Source organism: Acinonyx jubatus, chromosome C1 (assembly GCF_027475565.1).
Source record: "Acinonyx jubatus isolate Ajub_Pintada_27869175 chromosome C1, VMU_Ajub_asm_v1.0, whole genome shotgun sequence".
In the NCBI taxonomy this organism is placed as follows: Eukaryota; Metazoa; Chordata; class Mammalia; order Carnivora; family Felidae; genus Acinonyx; species Acinonyx jubatus.
In genome coordinates, this window is record NC_069381.1 from 173,027,963 (window position 1) to 173,048,583 (window position 20,621).

The 20,621-nt window shown below is 35.9% G+C and overlaps 1 protein-coding gene across 1 annotated transcript in view; it reads left to right on the top strand.

Annotated features, from left to right (window-relative positions):
• The window catches only part of COL3A1 (collagen type III alpha 1 chain), a 40,801-nt gene that overhangs the window by 6,125 nt on the left and 14,055 nt on the right, over window positions 1-20,621 (top strand). The window contains exons 2-31 of the mRNA XM_015077648.3: window positions 4,372-4,574; window positions 5,059-5,109; window positions 5,543-5,656; window positions 6,973-7,053; window positions 9,056-9,109; window positions 9,762-9,815; window positions 10,611-10,664; window positions 11,313-11,366; window positions 11,531-11,584; window positions 12,272-12,325; window positions 12,748-12,792; window positions 12,931-12,984; window positions 13,449-13,493; window positions 14,063-14,116; window positions 14,518-14,616; window positions 15,161-15,205; window positions 15,360-15,458; window positions 15,659-15,712; window positions 15,802-15,909; window positions 16,124-16,177; window positions 16,780-16,878; window positions 17,190-17,243; window positions 17,402-17,500; window positions 17,887-17,940; window positions 18,049-18,102; window positions 18,434-18,487; window positions 19,263-19,316; window positions 19,645-19,689; window positions 20,276-20,374; window positions 20,462-20,569. Of these exons, the coding sequence (XP_014933134.1) occupies window positions 4,372-4,574; window positions 5,059-5,109; window positions 5,543-5,656; window positions 6,973-7,053; window positions 9,056-9,109; window positions 9,762-9,815; window positions 10,611-10,664; window positions 11,313-11,366; window positions 11,531-11,584; window positions 12,272-12,325; window positions 12,748-12,792; window positions 12,931-12,984; window positions 13,449-13,493; window positions 14,063-14,116; window positions 14,518-14,616; window positions 15,161-15,205; window positions 15,360-15,458; window positions 15,659-15,712; window positions 15,802-15,909; window positions 16,124-16,177; window positions 16,780-16,878; window positions 17,190-17,243; window positions 17,402-17,500; window positions 17,887-17,940; window positions 18,049-18,102; window positions 18,434-18,487; window positions 19,263-19,316; window positions 19,645-19,689; window positions 20,276-20,374; window positions 20,462-20,569 (2,150 nt within the window). The remainder of the gene's footprint in view (window positions 1-4,371; window positions 4,575-5,058; window positions 5,110-5,542; window positions 5,657-6,972; window positions 7,054-9,055; window positions 9,110-9,761; window positions 9,816-10,610; window positions 10,665-11,312; window positions 11,367-11,530; window positions 11,585-12,271; window positions 12,326-12,747; window positions 12,793-12,930; window positions 12,985-13,448; window positions 13,494-14,062; window positions 14,117-14,517; window positions 14,617-15,160; window positions 15,206-15,359; window positions 15,459-15,658; window positions 15,713-15,801; window positions 15,910-16,123; window positions 16,178-16,779; window positions 16,879-17,189; window positions 17,244-17,401; window positions 17,501-17,886; window positions 17,941-18,048; window positions 18,103-18,433; window positions 18,488-19,262; window positions 19,317-19,644; window positions 19,690-20,275; window positions 20,375-20,461; window positions 20,570-20,621) is intronic.

Consider the following 20,621-nt stretch of genomic DNA (forward strand, 5'->3'; position numbering starts at 1 on the left):
TTGTTTTGTGGTTTTTCTGATGGGGACAAGAATAATCAGGATCCACCTTGGCCATGTAAAACAACATTTTGAAATTGAAGTTACCCACCTATATAGGTGTATAGATATTTCCTTGAAGATCTTTTTGTTAACTCATCTAACATATTTTAAAATATTTTGGTAGATGTAAGCAGCAGAAACATATTTAATAAAAATGTGTGCTTTCCAAAAAGTATCATTTAATAACAGTTGGAACATTTAATAACATATTTCAGTTGGAAACTATATAAACTTTATATCACACCATATTCAACTTTCTCAAGTAACAGGGAAATAATGTTATGATAATTTGCATATCACGTCTGCTATTTTTAATTTTCAGATTAAAGAACACCTTTTCACAGAAAAGAATTCAGTAAGAAGAGAAGAGAAAAAAAATGAAATCTATCATTCAGGCTAAATTAACAATTTGATTGGATGCTTTGGGACATATTACTTTTACTCCAAAAGTGGAATTAAGACAAACATAGTTTACCTTATTTTTTTAGTTACAACAATAAAACTCTAGCAAATCATCATAAATTAATGTTTACAGAATGGAAACAAATACAATAAAAAGGAAAGTGTTACACATATCTAAAAATATTAGATTATGTTACTTGATTTTTTTTTCTCTGGAGTTTTGAAACAGAGAGCTAAGCAATAAAAGAAGCTAAGATTGGATTATGTCATTTACTAACTTCATTTTGTTTTATAATTTTGATCCCAATAAGGAGATGGCTTAGTCTAATGCATTGCGTGTGTGGCCACAAATAAATTTATTTGAAGACTGTGCTTTGTAATAAGGAACAGAAACATCAAGTGACATGAGAGGTGGAGTTTAAAATTAATTACATATTGAAACAGGGAGACTTAGTTCAAGCAATAACAATAAAGGAAGTAACTGGAAAATCTATTACTTGTTCAGTAGAAAAATGAGATTATTTGTCTTTGATTTACCACTTTGAATTTCTGAATCCCATTTTCTAAATGCTGCAAGTGGCAAACTAGAGTATTTTATTCCTTTTGAAAACAAAACATTCTTTTTCCTGACTCTCCCATACTTTTCCCACATACAATTAAACAAAGGTACTAACATTGAGGGCCTTGAGTCATCTGTGTAAGAGGTTTAGCTTCTGGGAGAACATATTGCCAACCATATTTTGTCATGCACGGAACAAGAAATTAGAGGAAACTGCACAAAAGTCTCCATTCTTTCAACAAAGGTGATTGAGCTAGAGTAACAGAGGAAGGTCTTTCAACCACGTTTCTATAGAAACTGACTTCAGGAGAGCCAAATTTCTTTTAAACAGATGTGAAATAAGTTATGGCAATAAACAAATTGCATTAATTCTTATTTTTCAAACATCCCAACTTTCTTCTTTTTCCTTAGAACAATATCACTTATAAAAAAAAAAGAGATGTACAGTAAGGTAACTCAACCTTTATATTGAGACCTCTGTGTTTTAAAAAGCATAATAAGCATAGTTTCTAATTAAATTTGGAAAAAAGAGGCAAAGTAATAATTTTCATTTAGAGAGCATTGGGTTTAAACTAATTCTAGCAAATTCATATATACAATTTTAAAAAGTCAATATTGTGCTTACTTAATAGTTTATAGAGCAAAAGGAAAACACTGTATTTTTAGTGATGTGATGATACTTTCTTTCAATGAGACATAAACATGGGAGGATGAATACACAGGGAAAATTTACGTTAATTTTAGGGCAGATTAAGAACATAAGAAAAGATATTCAAAATATGAGATGCTTGACTCTCACTTTAACTGTTATCATTTGTGTTTAATAAATCATTAGTATTCAATATCTATGTTTTGTGACATAGGTCCTGTGTTACATGTAGAAAGATATTCCTGATCCAGAGACAAAGACTTGAAAGAATCATTTGAATAAATTAGCAGTATTCTTTTTTTTCTCCCCCACAGTTTTATTGAAGTATTATTGACAAATAAAATTGTATGTATTTAAACTATACTACATGAAGATTTGATAAAAATATACACTGTGAAAAATTACCACAATCGAGTTAACTGATAGTCACCCACATAGTTACCTTTTTTGTGTGTGTTGGGTGTAAACGCTTAAAATCTACTCTCTTAGGAAATTTCGAGTATACAATATACTATTATTACCTGTAGTCAACATAGTGTTCTACACTATGTGGCATTTTCAAGAAGGCTGGGGAGCCTGAAGTCCACATTATTAAAAGGGAAATCTTGAGCTAAAACTAATCTTTTGGAATGTGACACATAATGTTAATTTAGAGAAAGTTTTAAAATGATTCATGTGAAGAATGAGAAGCCAGTGCTAAAACGGAAGAATGCATTTCATGCAATTTTGCTAAACAATCTTCCATCTCATTAAAACATTCAGACTTTTTCTGAAAAATAGTGAACTTAGTCCCTAAATATAAAATGTCAGTTCCACTTAGAGAAAAATGAGTTTGATACCTCTATCCTTTAACATTATTATTGTTCACAATAATATGAAAAGGATTATGCTTTTCTGAAGCATATCTTTCATAGACCTACTTCATTTGCATTAGGTAAGCATTTTGGCATTCAGCTTTTATGCTCACTAAGTAGAAAAGAATGTTCCTCCAAAAGCTTAGACAATATTTCTTTCCAATATTCTCATATATCTGCTTCAAACATGGAGGAAGAACTAGAATAACTTTTTAAAATAAACAGATTCTTGCCTTCTTAAAATTGCAATTAAACAAACATGCTTTCTTTTATTAGCTGTAGACCACGTTGGGTAATTGTAACACATTGAGAACAGACTTCTACACTTCCTGAATTGATCAAGGATATTGTGCAAGATCATGAAAGTTGTATCTGCACACAAAAATGGAAAGGAGGAATGGAGGCAATTTCAGTATGCTATAGAATCTATAGGTTCTGCGAGGACCGTTTTTTGTGCTTGAACTTTTGCTAAATCAGCTAAACCTCTGAGCCCAAAGTATTTAGCATGAACCTAAATCAATATTACTTCAGATATGAGCGGATGTAGAAATGGGAACTCATCAAGGTGATCTTCATGGCTGTATGCAATATCCAGATGGAAAAACTTCAGCAGCCCCTCAAAGGCCTCTGGGCCACAAGGCAGCAAAAAATATGGTTGTTAAACCACTTGCTTCCTCCCAAGCGGGCCTCTTTTAGCAGACATTTTAAAGCTCTTGGCTCTCAGAAAATAAAATTTCACTGTTTTATAAAAATATAAATCCTGAACAGTACATCATTTGTTGTTTGCAAAAATTTTCGCAGATGCTTAGAAACTTCTTACTTATTTACTCAAGTACTGGCAAGCTATCACAGTAATCCTCAAGAACTGAAGTTGTATTTAACCACAATCCACAGCTAATGCTTTAAGAATTGACAGCAGGTTTTGTTTTGGCAATCCCTGAGCTGATTCATTGTTAATGGCTGCTGAAATGTGAGTACCTTACATATAATTAGGAAACAAGTTTAAAACTTTGGTTGAAGCAAATTTTTGACCATGTTAAGCCACAAATACACATGGTCGTGATTCATATGTTTCCCTATTATTCTTACTCATTCCTTGCCCATATTTATTTTTTAAAAATGCTGTTTATTTTTAGTGATTTGGAAATCTCTTTACATTCATATGGGATATACGATACATTATGTCATATCATCTTGACCTACTAATGCCCAGTGGAGTGGCAGTGATAGTCAATACATACAATAAGCTTTGCTAGAGCTTTCCCAGGAATCTGGAAGAGTGTTGTGCAGCCAGGAGTATCTGTTTTCCCCTGGATTTCCTAATTAGCTTAATAAAATCCAGAAAGTTTTCAGAGTTAGTGACAAAATCATCATTATAGTTTAATACTCTTATCTACTGTTAAAGCAAAGGATAGTGATGGCTAGAAAGGCCTGTTTTCAATCACACAAGGAATAAATAAATGTTTAAGTGCTTGGTGTGATTTCCATTGGTATTAAATTCTTAACTCTAATTGAAATTGAAACACTTATTGGCCTTAAGGAGAATTTACTATGATGTACCATTTTGAAATTAATAAGCAGATTTGGTATTTTAAGCAATCTCTTACCAGTTAGCAAATTATGTAGAGAGAATGTGGTGCTCTTGGTAATTTAATGTGTGGATTTTTGTGTTTTTTGGGGTTTTTTTTTGTGTGTTTTTGTTTTGCAAAGGCATGCTTATAAGAACATACAAGTTAGTTTACTAAAAGGAAGAAATCCTTTGTTTCAAACTCTCTCCACTTTGATTATTGGAAAATCATGATAGTGTAACAAAAATCATATTTCAGCAAAACATAAGATAACAACACACCATCTAACTTATTTTCCAGCTGTTGATGGAGGATGCTCCCATCTTGGTCAGTCCTATGCGGATAGAGATGTCTGGAAGCCAGAACCTTGCCAAATATGCGTCTGTGACTCAGGATCTGTTCTCTGCGATGACATAATATGTGACGAACAAGAATTAGACTGTCCCAACCCAGAGATCCCTTTTGGAGAATGTTGTGCAGTTTGCCCACAGCCTCCAACAGCTGTGAGTTTACCAAAAATCTGTACATCTTCAAGATTTGTGGGTTTTTTTTCAACATTTATTTATTTTTGGGACAGAGAGAGACAGAGCATGAACGGGGGAGGGGCAGAGAGAGAGGGAGACACAGAATCGGAAACAGGCTCCAGGCTCTGAGCCATCAGCCCAGAGCCTGACGTGGGGCTCGAACTCACGGACCGCGAGATCGTGACCTGGCTGAAGTCGGACGCTCAACCGACTGTGCCACCCAGGCGCCCCAAGATTTGTGTTTCAATACATGAACAGTTCCTATATCATAGGAGCCTGAAAGGAAAAGAAAGTAATGTCTGCCAAACAATCATGTTGGTATTACAAGTAAAAGGTGAACATTCTGGCTTAAAACTAGGGATTGGATGTGATTGGGATAAGAAATAAATATGCAAATTGGGGCACACTTCGTGGGAAAGATGTTCTTATGTCTTATTTAATATGTATCTTTTCCATTTATTAGCCTCCTCGCCCTCCTAATGGTCATGGACCTCAAGGCCCTAAGGGAGATCCAGTAAGTAAACATTCTTCAGGGGATTGAAATGAGTTCCTTAAGTAGTTTGCTTTTTTTTTTCTTCTTCTAACAGCCTTTTCATATTTGAGCTTTCATCATTCAGATATTTCCTTTACTACCATATATTTAAATGACACAAAAGAAGGCAGAGAATCCATAATTGTACATGTGAATATTTAAGTTTCCCAAACTTTAATAATGTCTTCATCCCCAATATCAGTTTGAAAAATAAAATATACGTCAATATACAAAGAAATAAATCATACTGAAATTATTCACATGATTTAGATAAAAGTGTATGAATTCGCAAGAAAATATGTATCACGTATATTGATTCCTCATCTTATAAAGTAGAGAGGTTACAATTCGATAATGATTCTGAATCACTAGAATTTTGCACTGTTTTATGAGTTTTTGTCTCTGATTCTTTTAGGGCCCTCCTGGTATTCCTGGGAGAAACGGTGATCCTGGTATTCCAGGACAGCCAGGTTCCCCTGGTTCTCCTGGCCCCCCTGGAATCTGTGAATCATGCCCTACTGGTCCTCAGGTAATAAATTCCAGGACAAAAAGATCCTCCCTTCTTTCCCCCTTTAAAACTACCTACTTCATTTTCTTTTCTTTAGCCTATGTTACATCTCACTTTTGTGAATTCCTTATATCTATTCTCTGACTTTATGTATTTAACAAATCCTTATTTAGTGTTTATGAGTGAGGAGCAGTATTTTAAGTGCTTCATAGATTTTACTTTTCCTCATAATGTCAATGCTGCTGCTATTATCTTTGCAAAATTTCCCAACTTCTCAGCAGGCATATAATATATCACTATGGTTGTGAAATGAGCCATTAACTCCCAAAATAATTAACCTAGAGTATTTAGGAATTGCTGCAACTGTGCCTTATTCTATTCATAACCTCAATGGTGAAGCCTCTGAAAGTTTGGACAAAAAGCAGTTGAAGAGCTGCAAACACTCCTTGTTGACTTCAACAGGATTATTCAAGCTTATGCAGCTACTCTTGCCAAGCCTTCAGAGCACATCCTGCTCCTCCTGAAAAACATGGCAACCAACTACCTCTGCATTTAAAGCATCTAACCAAAACAAATAAATAAGACAAGATTTCTGCTACATGGGGTTAGGAGAAATAAGAAACCACATATGCACAAATCACTCTGAGTGCAAAAAAAAAAAAAAAATGCTGTACAAAAGTCAATTCAACAGAAAGCAAAGCATACCATCTAACTTATTCTTATCCTGGTACCAAACATAATCCATTTGTAGGCCTGGGATTCAAAACAAAATAATCTGCAAAGAAATCCAATAAGCACATGAACTTTTCTATTATTCTTGTGCCTATTTTCTATGGGGATGTTTACTTGGGGGGTAAATTTGTTAGGCATACTAACCAGAAGCCAGGCAACGCAAATTTTACTTGCATCATTAAATGTTGGTAAAGTAATTTGACTTCTCCATTTTTTCTGCTCAAAATGAGAAGATCAGACTATATGATCTCAAGACTCTTTCAGCTTTCAAATAGTCTGTGATCCTATGTTTCTAATGCTGCAGATAACACTTAGAAATAATAATTTGAGTAAGACCATATAGAAACAAGTTATTTGGAATTAACATTGCATAGAGTTAGTTGAAAGATCTGTGCATTACATAAGCAAGTATTTCTGTAGGGTATCTACTATCTGAAGCTACAGACAGGATAAGCAAGATAATTAAATAATGCATACCACATCCTCTGGCATGCAGAAACTTTTTATCAGTGAATAATAGATGTTACATGCACCCCTTCTAAATGCTTTTGAAAACAACTATAATCTATATGTCAAAATGATCATATCTGTTCTCTTTGCTGCAGAACTATTCTCCCCAGTTTGAATCATACGATGTCAAGTCTGGAGTAGTAGGAGCAGGAATTGCAGGCTACCCCGGGCCAGCTGTATGTACAAATGTTTCTCAGCATTTTAGAGCATTATTTCGCTTCCAGTTTGTTAATTGTTGAATGGTTGTTTTTCTCGTAATACATTATTATTGCATACTTGTACAAAATTGCTCATTTTCCATTAAGGCTGGGAATGCACATGGTAGGATTATCACAATCCTTCCATCCTCGCTCATTTTTTCCTCACTCCCTTTCATCCCATGCCTGTGTTGCCACCCCTTCCTTCTTTACACAAGCACTCTTACCAGGGGCCCACCTGCCTTCATGATTAGGTCTCAGACTCATGTATTTCCTCATTTTAACCCAGTTTTGTTATTTTTCCCTTTCATTTTCCCTTTTGCTCCCTAAATTGTTCAGAATCTTCTTTTCACGAGCTTTCATCAGTTAAATGCTCCCTTCTAGATGACAATCCGAGTGATGAATTGTCCAAGATTACAATCTGCCTTACCTCAAAGCCTAAAATCTAATACAAATATTTCCAGAATGTATTGAGCCTTTAAGTTCTTCTATTACAAATGGTAGCTATTCACATTGGTTTCCCTGAATGTAAATGATCTAGAGTTTTAACAGAAGAAAATAGAAAAAAATCACTGAAACCTGGGCACCTTGACATGATGCATAGTGTCCCGGGTAAATGACCCTTATCGTAGAACAGGCTGTCAGGAAAAGCAACGTGGGGAAGATTATGGTTTTACTGCCAGTAACAGGTATGTAAGTGTAAATGAAACATGACACTGGATTTTCAGGGATTATGGAAGATTGCCCCCCGGATCATTAGACACCACGTTTGTGACTTCCCAAACTACAGAAGACAAAATTTTAACTAATAGATCCAAATGACCAGTTTGGAAAGACCCTTAAATTTGATATAAGTTATAAAAAGAGAATTTTACAAATCTCTGAAGTTTTGAGGAATGTGAATTTTGTTTTTGGTTTTCAAAGCCAGAAGGAGACCTATTTTTTTTTAAGTTTATTTACTTATTTATTATTGAGAGAGGGAGAGAGAGAGAGAGAACACAAGTGGGAGAGGGGCAGAAAGAGAAAGGGGGAGACACAGAATCCGAAGTAGGCTCCAGGCTCTGAGCTGACAGCAGAGAGCCCAATGCAGGGATTGAACTCACAAATCTTGAGATCATGACCTGAGCTGAAGTTGGATTCCTAACCAACTGAGCCGCCCAGACGCCCCAAGATGGAGAACTATATTAACAATATAAATACCTGGTCTTAGCTACATTGAAATTATGAATTCATTTTTCAATCCTATATACAGTTTTTACTAAAAAACAAAAACTAAAAAGAAAACACTACTTATTAACATTCCAGAAAAGCGGTTACAAGAGAAAGTTTAATTACAGCCTGTAGTTTTATATCTTTAGTGTCAGTATTTAGATACAGCATGCTACAAAACTGAAGGTTTTCTAGTGTAAGCTGTATTTCTGAGAAATGATACATTGATTGGTTATAATTGTAATGTATCATTGTCCCATGTATGATGATTCTCAAATACACATCTAGACCTTCATATCAACATAATTCAGTGACGTAGTTAAGAACTTCTGGGTTGATTTACATCATTAGTTTTAGAAACTTGGATTTACAGTATGCAGATAAATATTTTTCCACAGGGAGTTGGGCTGGCAGGCAAAAAAAATGCTTCTTTCACCAGTACCAGTTTAATCTTAATATTGCAGGGACTCTCTTAGCATTTTGCATGGATTTTTCCAGATTTTGAATCCCCTTTTGGAGGGATTAGCAATAATTTTAGCAATGATTTTTATTGATTCTGTGGAAATTCCATTTAGAGTCATGTTTTTAGTGATATCTCTACTGTAAACCTAATAAAATTAATCATATCCTTGAATAGTTACCATATAACAAGGTATGCTATTCTCATTGTTTTAAATGTATCATTTCTAAACAGAGGCATCTCTTTGATGCCTGAATAAAGTGTATTTCAGATGCATTTATTTTGTATTTATCCTTCAAATTTACATTCCAGGGTCCCCCTGGCCCTCCTGGTCCCCCTGGGACATCTGGTCATCCTGGCTCTCCAGTAAGTATAGCCATTAGTGGTGCTTTCTATTTTCATGCATATTATATAAATCAAGGTAACACGGATCTTGCTGTAATTTCACCATTCCAGCATGCATAGTCACAATTAAGTACAGATATCACATCCAAAAGACTATCATTTCTTCAAAGATGTTGGAATTTCATATGTAATTCCGTTCTACCAATAACTATGAGCAATTAAAACCTTTGTAAAATTAAGCCATAGGCTTTTCAAAGCCAGAAGGAGAATTATATGTTTTTTTTAAGTTTGTTTGTTTGTTTGTTTATTTATTTATTTATTTATTTATTTTTGAGAGAGAGAGAGAGAGAGAGATTGAGAGAGAGAGAAAGCGCACAAGTGGGAAAGGGACAGAGAGAGAGAGAGGGAAACAGAATCCAAAGTCATAGGCTTAATGTGCATGTGTTATGGCTCCAAGTTCAAAACAATTCAATTTCAATGGAATGGAGTGGATAGAATGGAATAAATATGCTTTATTCTAATCTGAAAAATTTTGGTTTCAGTATTTATAAAATGGAATAAAATTCACTGACTGCCTACACGAATCCTGATTTCACACTGTCTTCAAGATATAAATGTCTGGTATGAATATTACATTACTTTTAAAATATTTACACATTATTCTACTCATTAGGGTTCTCCAGGATACCAAGGTCCCCCTGGTGAACCTGGGCAAGCTGGTCCTGCAGTAAGTAACAATTATATCTACATTTAAGAAATTGACAATTCTACATAGAAACCAGCTTCATTTTCTGAAACATAATCACTATAATGTCCTACAATGTATAGATTGAATTTAAGCTCAAATTTTAAAATAATAACTGATATTTTCTTATGAGAGTTGAACTGGTTTCAAAGATCTTTAGGACTTATTTAATGGTTTAGATTTCTTAAGGATACTTGCTATTTATCTAGGAATTCCCTGGCTAATTAGCCACCACAATAGTTCCCCTCCTAGTGTGGATGCAAATCCTCTATCTCTTAAATATAGATTTAATTTTTCTGTAGCCACTCAGTTCACTTTAATATCTACTCAGATATGTCAGAAGACATATAATTTTTAAAAGAAATTTTTCAAAGAAATAAGCACAATCTAATATAGAGCCCTGCGAAAAAACATGCTGTGTAAACAAGCAAGTGAAGTGAAGTTAGTTTAATATTTCAAAATATTTGGAAATACCTAGATATCAAAAATTCAATCTCTTACAAAATGTAAAAGTGCACATTGGTGTATAAATACTTACATGTGATGTAAAATACAGGTATGCGATATTTTTAATTCCTATTAAAAATAAGTTCATTAGAGAGTAAAAACTTGATATAATATAGGTGTAATATTAACTCAATGTGTCATTATCATAATGAAAACTGTTGAGAGAATTTCCTAAAAGGAGGTTCCTTTGAGGAAAACGCATAATATATAATCATAAATTGTAACAGAACAACCTACAGATATATTTGTATTTTATTTCCTTATTTTCAGGGCCCCCCAGGACCCCCTGGTGCTATAGGCCCATCTGGTCCTGCTGGAAAAGATGTAAGTTTTTAAAGATTGAATGGGGATATGGCAAAATTCAAGTTGGCATATCGTAAGTGGCATATGGTGTGTACTAGGCTCAGAAAAACCTCACTCAAAGAATCATTGCTATCCTAGTGACATTTTAGCTCATATTAATCTTTGAACGTATAGTATTTGTATAGCTATATATACATCATATTTTGAATTCCAAACTAACAGAACCCCTACATGTGCTTCTTCACTGTCAAGAGGGCCCATCCAGTGAATATATCACTCAACTGGAGGAGAAACAAGTATCTTCTCTCTGCATCTTGTAATGGAGAAACTGATATCAATACTTTATGAACTTGGAAACTTAAAAGCACCTTCAATATTGTGCCATTCTTCCTTTCCCATTTAATTTCCAATGGCAAATTTTTCTCAGTGGATTGAGAGAGAGTCATAATGTTTCAACGAAGAGTAATGCCTGCATTACTCACAAGTTCATATGGAGACGGGAGAAGCCCTCCCCGTTCCTTCTACCAGGAAAGCTATCCTAACAACATATGCTTAGCTTCACTTTCATGAGTCTTTGGGGAGAAAAAAGCTAAGTAATTGGTTTGCTACTTGGCTGCAATGTGTTTACTCTTACACAAGCACCTATGTATTTTTTATTTCTCCACCTAGGGGGAATCAGGAAGACCTGGGCGACCTGGAGAACGAGGGTTGCCCGGACCTCCAGTAAGTCTTCAGCATCTAAAGAAATAGTTGGAGTAATCACAGTGATCTTAGCTTGAAAATTATGATATAATTAAATGGCATTAAACTTAAAAATAGAAGACATCTTACTACTTCATTGTGATTCTATTTGAAAATTCCTTAACTTTTCTATTCCTTATTTTTAGGGTATGAAGGGTCCAGCTGGCATGCCTGGATTCCCTGGTATGAAAGGACATAGAGTAAGTAGAGTTTCTAAATTGACTATAAACTGTTTCATTTCGCTGTGTTTACTTGCCTAACCAATTTTATTGGGCAATTGAGTATGTGTCAAATATATATATATATATATATATATATATATATATATATATGTTTGACGACCAGTTGATTAGATTTTGTAAGTCCATCAACTTTGTTGACCAAACCAACTAATTATTTTACAGATAGTAATGGGACCGATTTTAAATGTGTGAAAAGGCTTGGGAAATAAATATTTAATTTTCTTATCATCACTGTCAGAAAAAAATGAAAATATATTATTGAGAACTATATGTTATTCATGGACTTGGTAAATGTAATTTACACTTGAATCAAGCAACTTTATTCTATGCAAGCATTAGGTACATTCAACCAACCGACTCCCAAATCTAACAACTTAATAGAATTAAATCTATGAAGCCGATATTTGCTATAGTTAAGGCAACTTCCTAATTGAACTAAATTGTACTTGCTAATTAGTTCAGATTTTTTACTATAAAATCAATGTCAAATGTCTTCAATCAATTTAAAACAGCTTTAAATTATTTATGTCAGTGTTGAAAATAGTGCTGAGTGGTAAAAACTAGTTATGAAAAATTCAATGGTTTTCAACCATTCTGGATAGTTAACAGATCTTAATATTTTTACTACTTTTATACATTTCCTAGGGCTTTGATGGACGAAATGGAGAAAAGGGTGAAACAGGTGCTCCTGGATTAAAGGTAAATCAAAACAAAATCACATTTTCATAAGCAAATTCATTTAAATGTTATAGCTATAATTTAGATATAGATTTTGGGGTAAACTTTTTCTGAAATTTACCTGAATTTTGTATTTTAGGAGCTGAATAACAGTGACTAGTTCAGATGATCTGTTCAAGCTTCCATTAAAGCAGATAACTTGAACTGTCTAGATTAGAAATGATTGTGCATCTCTGAGTAACTCATTGATTACTTCTGTTTCATCCTCAAGTTTTCAAAATGCTGACTGGGATTTATGATAAATAAAATGCTAACAAAAGTTTGATACTGCTAAAACATACATCTTTTTCTTAGGTTCTGTAATATTCTTCATAATACTTCATAAAACTATAAATTGCTCTCCCTGTTCTACAAAATGGTAACATATTTTTACGTATTTCTAGGGGGAAAATGGCCTGCCTGGTGAAAACGGAGCTCCTGGACCCATGGTAATTGTATTTCTCATGTAATTTTCAGTTTTATTTTCTTAACCTCCATCTAAAACTAAACTCGCCTTACTCCTTCTCCAGCTGTTCTTACACAGGTCAGGTTTAAAGTACCACCATTGTTTCTGTCTTATTCTATAGGGTCCAAGAGGAGCTCCTGGTGAAAGAGGACGGCCAGGACTTCCCGGAGCCGCAGTGAGTATAGCCACCCACATTGCACAGTTCCAGCCCAGAGTCACAGATAAGGGTCTCAGCCAAGTTTTCAGGCTGTGACAATCTTCAGGAAAATCTTTTCTATAAAATAGCACTTAAAGACGCCTCCATAAAATTTTAGTCTTAATGGTAGGGAAACAAACAAGGGTTTTATAGTTATTCTCTCTTTTGAAAAAAAAAAATTAAGGGTTATCTTTGCATATGTTGTTAGAACCATTAATTCACATTCAGTTCTGTTAAATGCAGAATCCAGTTCTTCCACATCATATCATCTCTGTATGCATCAGAATTTTAAAAATTTGACTCTAAACGTATATAATTGGTAAGCAGATTTGAATACACTGGAGGAAAAGTCAACACAATGGAGTCAGCATTTTAGTCAGAACATTATCTGTGACTAGCTTTTCAGAATTAAGAAGATATTTGAGACAAACTTCTCTTTTTAGGGGGCTCGAGGTAATGATGGTGCTCGCGGAAGTGATGGACAACCAGTAAGTAACTTTTGATCTAACCCTGAGTTGCCTCAGGGTAATGACAGATTACATGGTATGGAATGTTGAAATAATATGAACTGTAGACTCAAAGCTCAACGCTGTTTATAAACATTTCACTCAAACTGACACTAACTCCATAAACAAAATCTAGACACAATGTAAAGAGACTGAACCCATAAATAGAATTCTGATACTTTCTATTATACTTGGCCAATTACTAACATCTGTATAGTGCATACACAGTCAGTTGATAGCCAGTACTGGACATGACAATTAAAAGGGCCCTGCAAAACAGATAATAATGTTACCTCTATTTTATAAACAAGAGGACGAGAGCCCTGGGCTAAGAAAATTGCACAAAGTCACAGAATTTGTGGCAGAAAGATTTTACTCTCTAGTTTACCACATTGTTTTTCCACATCATATTCATCCAAGAGTGACAAATACTATTTTGCCTGCATAATTGTCTTCTGTACTGTGTATGTACTAACTTATTACTTACTAGTTGGTATAGTGTTAGATTTTGTTTACTCAAGAGTTCTTGAAATTGTATTTAATTTTTTCAGGGTCCCCCTGGTCCCCCTGGAACTGCAGGATTCCCTGGTTCCCCTGGTGCTAAGGTAAACATGTATTTCTATAATAGAATATAAAATAGATCTTGGAGAGGACAACAGAAAATCATTGGATTGCTTCTTGAAAATAATATTTTCTTTGTTACCCATCAAGTAGATATATTTTTACCGATTCAGCTTTTTAAAGCCTTATGTTTTTATTCCAAAAAGGGTTATCCCTGGCATTCAACTATTCTGATATTTCTTTTCTCTTTCCCCAGCCTCTTTCTAGAAAGCAGATAACATAGTCACACACATATTTACCATTTTTCTCCGCCTTTGTGATTCAGGATTCTTTGCTTGTGATAAAGTGTATTGTCCTGCTACCCCAGCCTTTAGGAGATGGGTTTGAACTAGCTTAGTGATTAGAAATGACAAGAGAAAATGACTACTCGGGGTTTATCCCCTAGGGTGAAGTTGGACCTGCAGGATCTCCTGGTTCAAGTGGCTCCCCTGGACAAAGAGGAGAACCAGGACCTCAGGGACACGCTGGTGCTCCAGGTCCTCCTGTAAGTAACAAATACAGCCATTGTGAAGAGTTGCTACACTCATTTCATGGAACCATATGTTTTAATGTTGCTATCAATTAAAATTTTTTTTGAGAAAAAAAATGTTGCTTGGTCCTCTGAAATGACTTTACTGTGATAAATACTGATTGGATTAGTGCTAAAAAATCATGTCTTTTGAGGTTTAAGCTCTTCTAGAATTTATGAATTATCTGTTTATACGACTAAGTGAAGTTGAGGATGTCGAGTTATCAGATACTTCAAAGAATGTGCCCCAACTAATCACCAATTACAGAACTTCAGAGAAGAAACAGTATTAAAAACCGCTTCTATATATTATTTAATAATTTAGACCATATACATATGATCTTTAATTTATTCAGATTATGATAATTCTTTTGCCTACATTTTATGTGTTCTGCTGTAGTTGGAGGAATCACGAGGAATCACTGAGTCTCTATAAAGCACAACACCCACCAATATATTTACTTTACAAATGTATATTCACTATTTGCATTATTTTTAATATGCTGTTTTTCCCCTCTAGGGCCCTCCTGGGACCAATGGTAGTCCTGGTGGTAAAGGCGAAATGGTAAGGTGCCCTCACCCCTCACTCTCATTGCATCCACACACATTATTGGCCTCCCTTGCATTTTGCATGAGAAGACATTTGTGATGTTTAAGTTAGCTATTCAGAAAAGAAAGTTCAAGTTTGACTAATATTAGTGTCCCTCGGCTATTTTTAGGGTCCCGCTGGCATCCCTGGAGCTCCTGGACTGATAGGAGCCCGGGGTCCTCCTGGACCATCTGGAACCAATGGTGCTCCTGGACAGCGAGGTGCTGCAGTAAGTTGCCTATTTTTCCTTCATTGCCTGACAGGTGTGGTTTAACTCCCCCAACAAAAATACAAACATTAGACTTTTTGTACTTGTTCAGCTGAATTTATGTTGGTTTCACCCCGGTTTTATAATTGGATCAGCCGTTGCTGCTGCTGACTTGGTTAGTCTACTCTCCCTGTTTTTACACCAAGATTTTGTGTCACTAGGGTGAACCTGGTAAAAACGGTGCCAAAGGAGAGCCAGGGCCACGTGGTGAACGTGTAAGTATTTCCCCAACGGAACTGGTTATTTCTTACTTCGGATGAAAATTGAGCAACCAAATTATCCCTTTGGTGATATCCCCTCATAGGGTGAAGCTGGTTCTCCAGGTATCCCAGGGCCTAAAGGTGAAGACGGCAAAGATGGTTCGCCTGGAGAACCTGGTGCAAATGGACTTCCGGGAGCAGCAGGAGAAAGGGTATGTTTCCCAGGAACATCTAAAAGGAGAACAACATCACTATCATCCACATAGAATTTCACCTTCATGGTGAGACAACCGTGATTTTTCTCGAGTACTCTATCTCAAATACTGGTTTTGAAGCATTGTGTAATATGGGAAGATACCGCTACTCAAAAACTGTGAAAAATTTTTAATGCTTTGGGCTGAAACATTTGCCTGTCACTATTTCCAGGGTGCTCCTGGGTTCCGAGGACCTGCTGGAGCGAACGGCCTTCCAGGAGAAAAGGTAGATAATTTATTTTCTATTTTGTAAGTGCTGCTACTACAAATAGTTATATTCTTCCATACAGTTCCCCATTAACTGAAACCTAAATGTCTGAAAGAAATATATTAGAGTTTAAAAATAATAAACATTCCCAATATAAAACAATGATTGCAGCCCGGCTCAGCCGTTCTCCTAGCTTTGTAACTAAAGCAAATCACTTAACTTCTATGAGAATTCTTGAGGTTATCTGAGAATCATTTATTTCAGTATGATTGCAAGAATAAGAGAATTTAAAATGCCTGAAAGTTCTTTGAAAACCCTAAAGTGCTATACAAATATGACTTTACAACATCAAAGATATTTGACTTTATATGCACAGAAATATGTCGCTATGCCCACTGAATATTGCTGGCATGTGATGTGCATCAAAGTTGCCTCCAAATATTCCCACTATGATCATCCAAGCTAATAGATAACAGTGATTTTATACAGGGCATGTAAGCAGCATACCAACTCTCTTTAAGAGACAAAAGGAAGTGTTCTAGTTATAACACCTAAATATGGTCAATGTCCAGGTCAATAAAAGTTCTTTTACATATTTGCTGATTTATCTCACCTCTTAGGGCCCCGCTGGGGAGCGTGGTGGTCCAGGCCCTGCAGGGCCCAGAGGAGCTCCTGGAGAACCTGGCCGAGATGGTGTCCCTGGAGGTCCAGGAATAAGGGTACAGAGAAACACTCATTTGATTGACACAGCCATTTAGTAAGAAGAAAGGCAAAGAAAGGATTAAAGGCAAATCAAAGCAAACTGTACTTTTATAGCCTCAAAACAAAGCAAAATACTCTTAAGATAACTTAAGGTTAGAATTGATGGAAGAAAAACGGAAAATAGAACACTTGACTGAGACACTTTATAGGCAGAAAAATGTGTGCGAATAAAAGGCTGCACATGAAATCTCAGAATTTTACAGATGGTTATATATATTTTTTAATTATCCTTTTTAAATCACCTGACTGACTGACTTCTTCAATTTAGGGCATGCCTGGAAGCCCAGGAGGACCAGGCAGTGATGGGAAACCAGGACCTCCCGTATGTACATTTTGACATCTCGTTTTATAAGCCCAGTGAATAATGGAATGCACAGTTTGGCCTAGCCTTGATTTATATTGTATAGCTTTTATATGTATATTGTATATTTTGATGAGATCTTTATCAAACCTCTATTAATGTAATTTTTTTCTCATTAGGGAAGTCAAGGAGAAAGTGGCCGACCAGGTCCTCCAGGCCCATCTGGTCCCCGAGGTCAGCCTGGCGTCATGGGTTTCCCTGGTCCTAAAGGAAATGATGTGAGTTCCTTCCTTTATTTCTTCAATAAATATTTGACAGAAGGCTTTTACTTTCCATATGGGAGTGTGGAGATGGCCAAAATGTGATCTTCACTTCAAAGCACAGAAGAATATATGAAAATCAAAATACCATGTGAGACAGGGAGCTTTGTGGGGTTTTCTTTCTTTCTTTCTTTCTTTCTTTCTTTCTTTGTTTCTTTCTTTCTTTTGGGGGGGAGGGGGTTCTGGGGGAAGAGTGGCAAATTTATGGCAATCAAGTTCTGGAAAGTTGTTTTTGGTTATGGATGTATGTATGTGTGTGTGGAAGAGGCAGATCAAAAATAAAAGGGAACAAGACAATGAATGATTTCTTTTTGAGAATTATTAACACCTGGCCACTTCTTTAGGGTGCACCAGGCAAGAATGGAGAACGAGGTGGTCCTGGAGGTCCTGGCCCTCAGGTATGTAGCTTTCATTAACTTTTTTCCAACTTTCTATCGATGCATTCATCTCCAACCTATGAGTTCTATTATCTCTGTGACCTCTTCCCTAACTGCTTGATTTTTTAGGGTCCTGCTGGGAAAAATGGTGAAACTGGACCTCAGGGCCCCCCAGGACCTACCGTAAGTTCACTCGCAGAAGGTGAAGGAAGTGAGTGGGAGTGGGGCGGGAAAAAGACCGCGGGAATTGTATAATCTTTGACACTAACTACATCACTCTAGTTCACCAGAGCAGTTATGAAGTTTGGTTACTTAGCTAGCTGAATGCTGAGGGACTAGAAGTAAAGATTAGATTACATGTCTCCTTTGCATCAGTTCCGCAGAGCAGACTCTGGCCTGCTTCCCTCCATTAAGTTTTAAATTAAGTAATGAGCCTGTTGAAAGGAAAACTGTGTCCGCTAAATATGAAAGGGTATTTTGTAATAGAACTTCTCATTATATCTTTCTACATTAGGGGCCAGCTGGTGACAAAGGAGATGTAGGACCCCCTGGTCCACAAGGATTACAAGTAAGAACTTGTTATTTAAATATCACTCAGCTCCTGCTTTAACCAGACAATTCAGTACTTTCCGTTGAGAGCTACATCTTTGTTGAGCTAATTGAGTTATTTTTTTGTGACACTACTAGATTGTAATACATCTGAAGATGTGTGGGTCTGTTTTCCACCTTGAAATAAAATGACAGCCAATGTTAATAGGCAAAACTTCCATGTCTATTCCAGAATTAATTTTTTTTAATTAAGAATGCATAATTCTTCTTTTAAATATTTTTTTAATGTTTATTTATTTTTGAGAGAGAGAGAGAGAGACAGAGTGTGACGGGAGAGGGGCAGAGAGAGAAGGAGACACAGAATCTGAAGCAGGCTCCAGGCTCTGAGCTGTCAGTACAGAGCCCGACGCAGGGCTCAAACTCACAAACCACGAGATCATGACCTGAGCCAAAGTCAGATGCTTAACCGACTGAGCCACCCAGGTGCCCCTAAGTATGCAAATTCTTTATGCTTATACTTAATTTTATCATAATTTAAGTTCACATAGCTAAATCCATTTCACCATACTCATTAATTCATTTTTATATGCAGGGAAAAATTAGAGGGAGATAAACATAAGTTTGGAAGATATGATTGTCACATCTCTGCCATTGAATTTTGAGAGCCACAAATATCCTAGCCTTAAAAAGATGGCTAAAACCATTTTGAATACCTTGCAGAAGCATACATATGAAAAGCTTTTCTGTAAGCAGTGTTTGAAGTGATTACACAATACAAATATGATCCCTTGTAGGGCTTACCAGGAACCAGTGGACCTCCAGGAGAAAATGGAAAACCTGGAGAACCAGTAAGTTGCATGCCTTTTTCTCAAAACTCAGAAACCAAAAGAATAAATCATAATCATTTATCAGTTATTAACTTTTGCATTTTCTCATGCCACGGTTTCTGAGTTTTAACATTAAGCTTTTAAATATTCATTAACAAAACAAACAAAAATTACTTAATCATAGCTATCACATGGAAAGTTTCAATTTTACCATAAAGTAAAAGAAAGACTACATAGCTCAAGATTTAACAAATTGTACAAAATGTAAACAAATCAAATGCGTACTTTACTTACATTCGTGTAACATGCATTCTGATATAGGCCTAATCATATAATGCCAATCTTCTAGGGTCCAAAGGGTGAAGCTGGTTCACCTGGAACTCCAGGAGGCAAGGTAAATATCTCTATTTACTTTCTAATTTCGTCAGCCTGTTATAGAGCAATTGATTAGTGATTCATTTTTAGTATATCAAGCGAAATGGTCTTTTTTTTTTTAGAAGCACAACATTGCAAATATTTGGTGAATACATTCTGGGTAACTCAAGACATTTCTAGTATATTAGATTTGCTTCATCTGGAAAATCAAATTTTCTGACATGAATAAATGCTACAGAAGCAACTAAGGGCCTGAAGTTGCAAAAGAAAAATCTTTCCAGTGCATTGATTCTGCAGAGGAAAACTGTTTTGGTAGAAAAACTTTATTAAATATTCGCCCTTGTGAATAAAATAATAAGAACATTTTCAGAGCAAGCTCATCAGATCAGGAATCAAAGTTACCTCGTTGACACAGACTCTTTTTTGGTTTCCATTTCTCATTCAGTTGATCAAATGTCTTTTTGTAACTATAAAAATTTCCATATTGTTCAAAAATATACAGTAAGAAGCAAGCAGTGTGCATCAGAATAATACAATTCAGGGTGGTTTGGTTTGGTTTTTAGCATTGGGCTTTCTAACAGAGCTATTCCATTTTCCTCCCACAGGGTGATTCCGGTGCCCCCGGTGAACGTGGGCCCCCTGGAGCCTTGGGGCCCGCTGGACCGAGAGGTGGAGCTGGCCCCCCTGGTCCCGAAGGAGGAAAGGTAACTCTACATCGTTCATTTTACCTAGATTTCACAAAATGCACTCAATCTCCTTCTTCTGGTTTACTATTTGTCCCTTAATTTCAGGGGCCTGCTGGTCCCCCTGGGCCACCTGGCGCTGCTGGGACTCCTGGTCTGCAAGGGATGCCTGGAGAAAGAGGAGGTCCTGGAGGCCCTGGTCCCAAGGGTGACAAGGTACCGACATATCTGCTGTTAATTATGTCATGAAACAGACTTCATAGTTTGA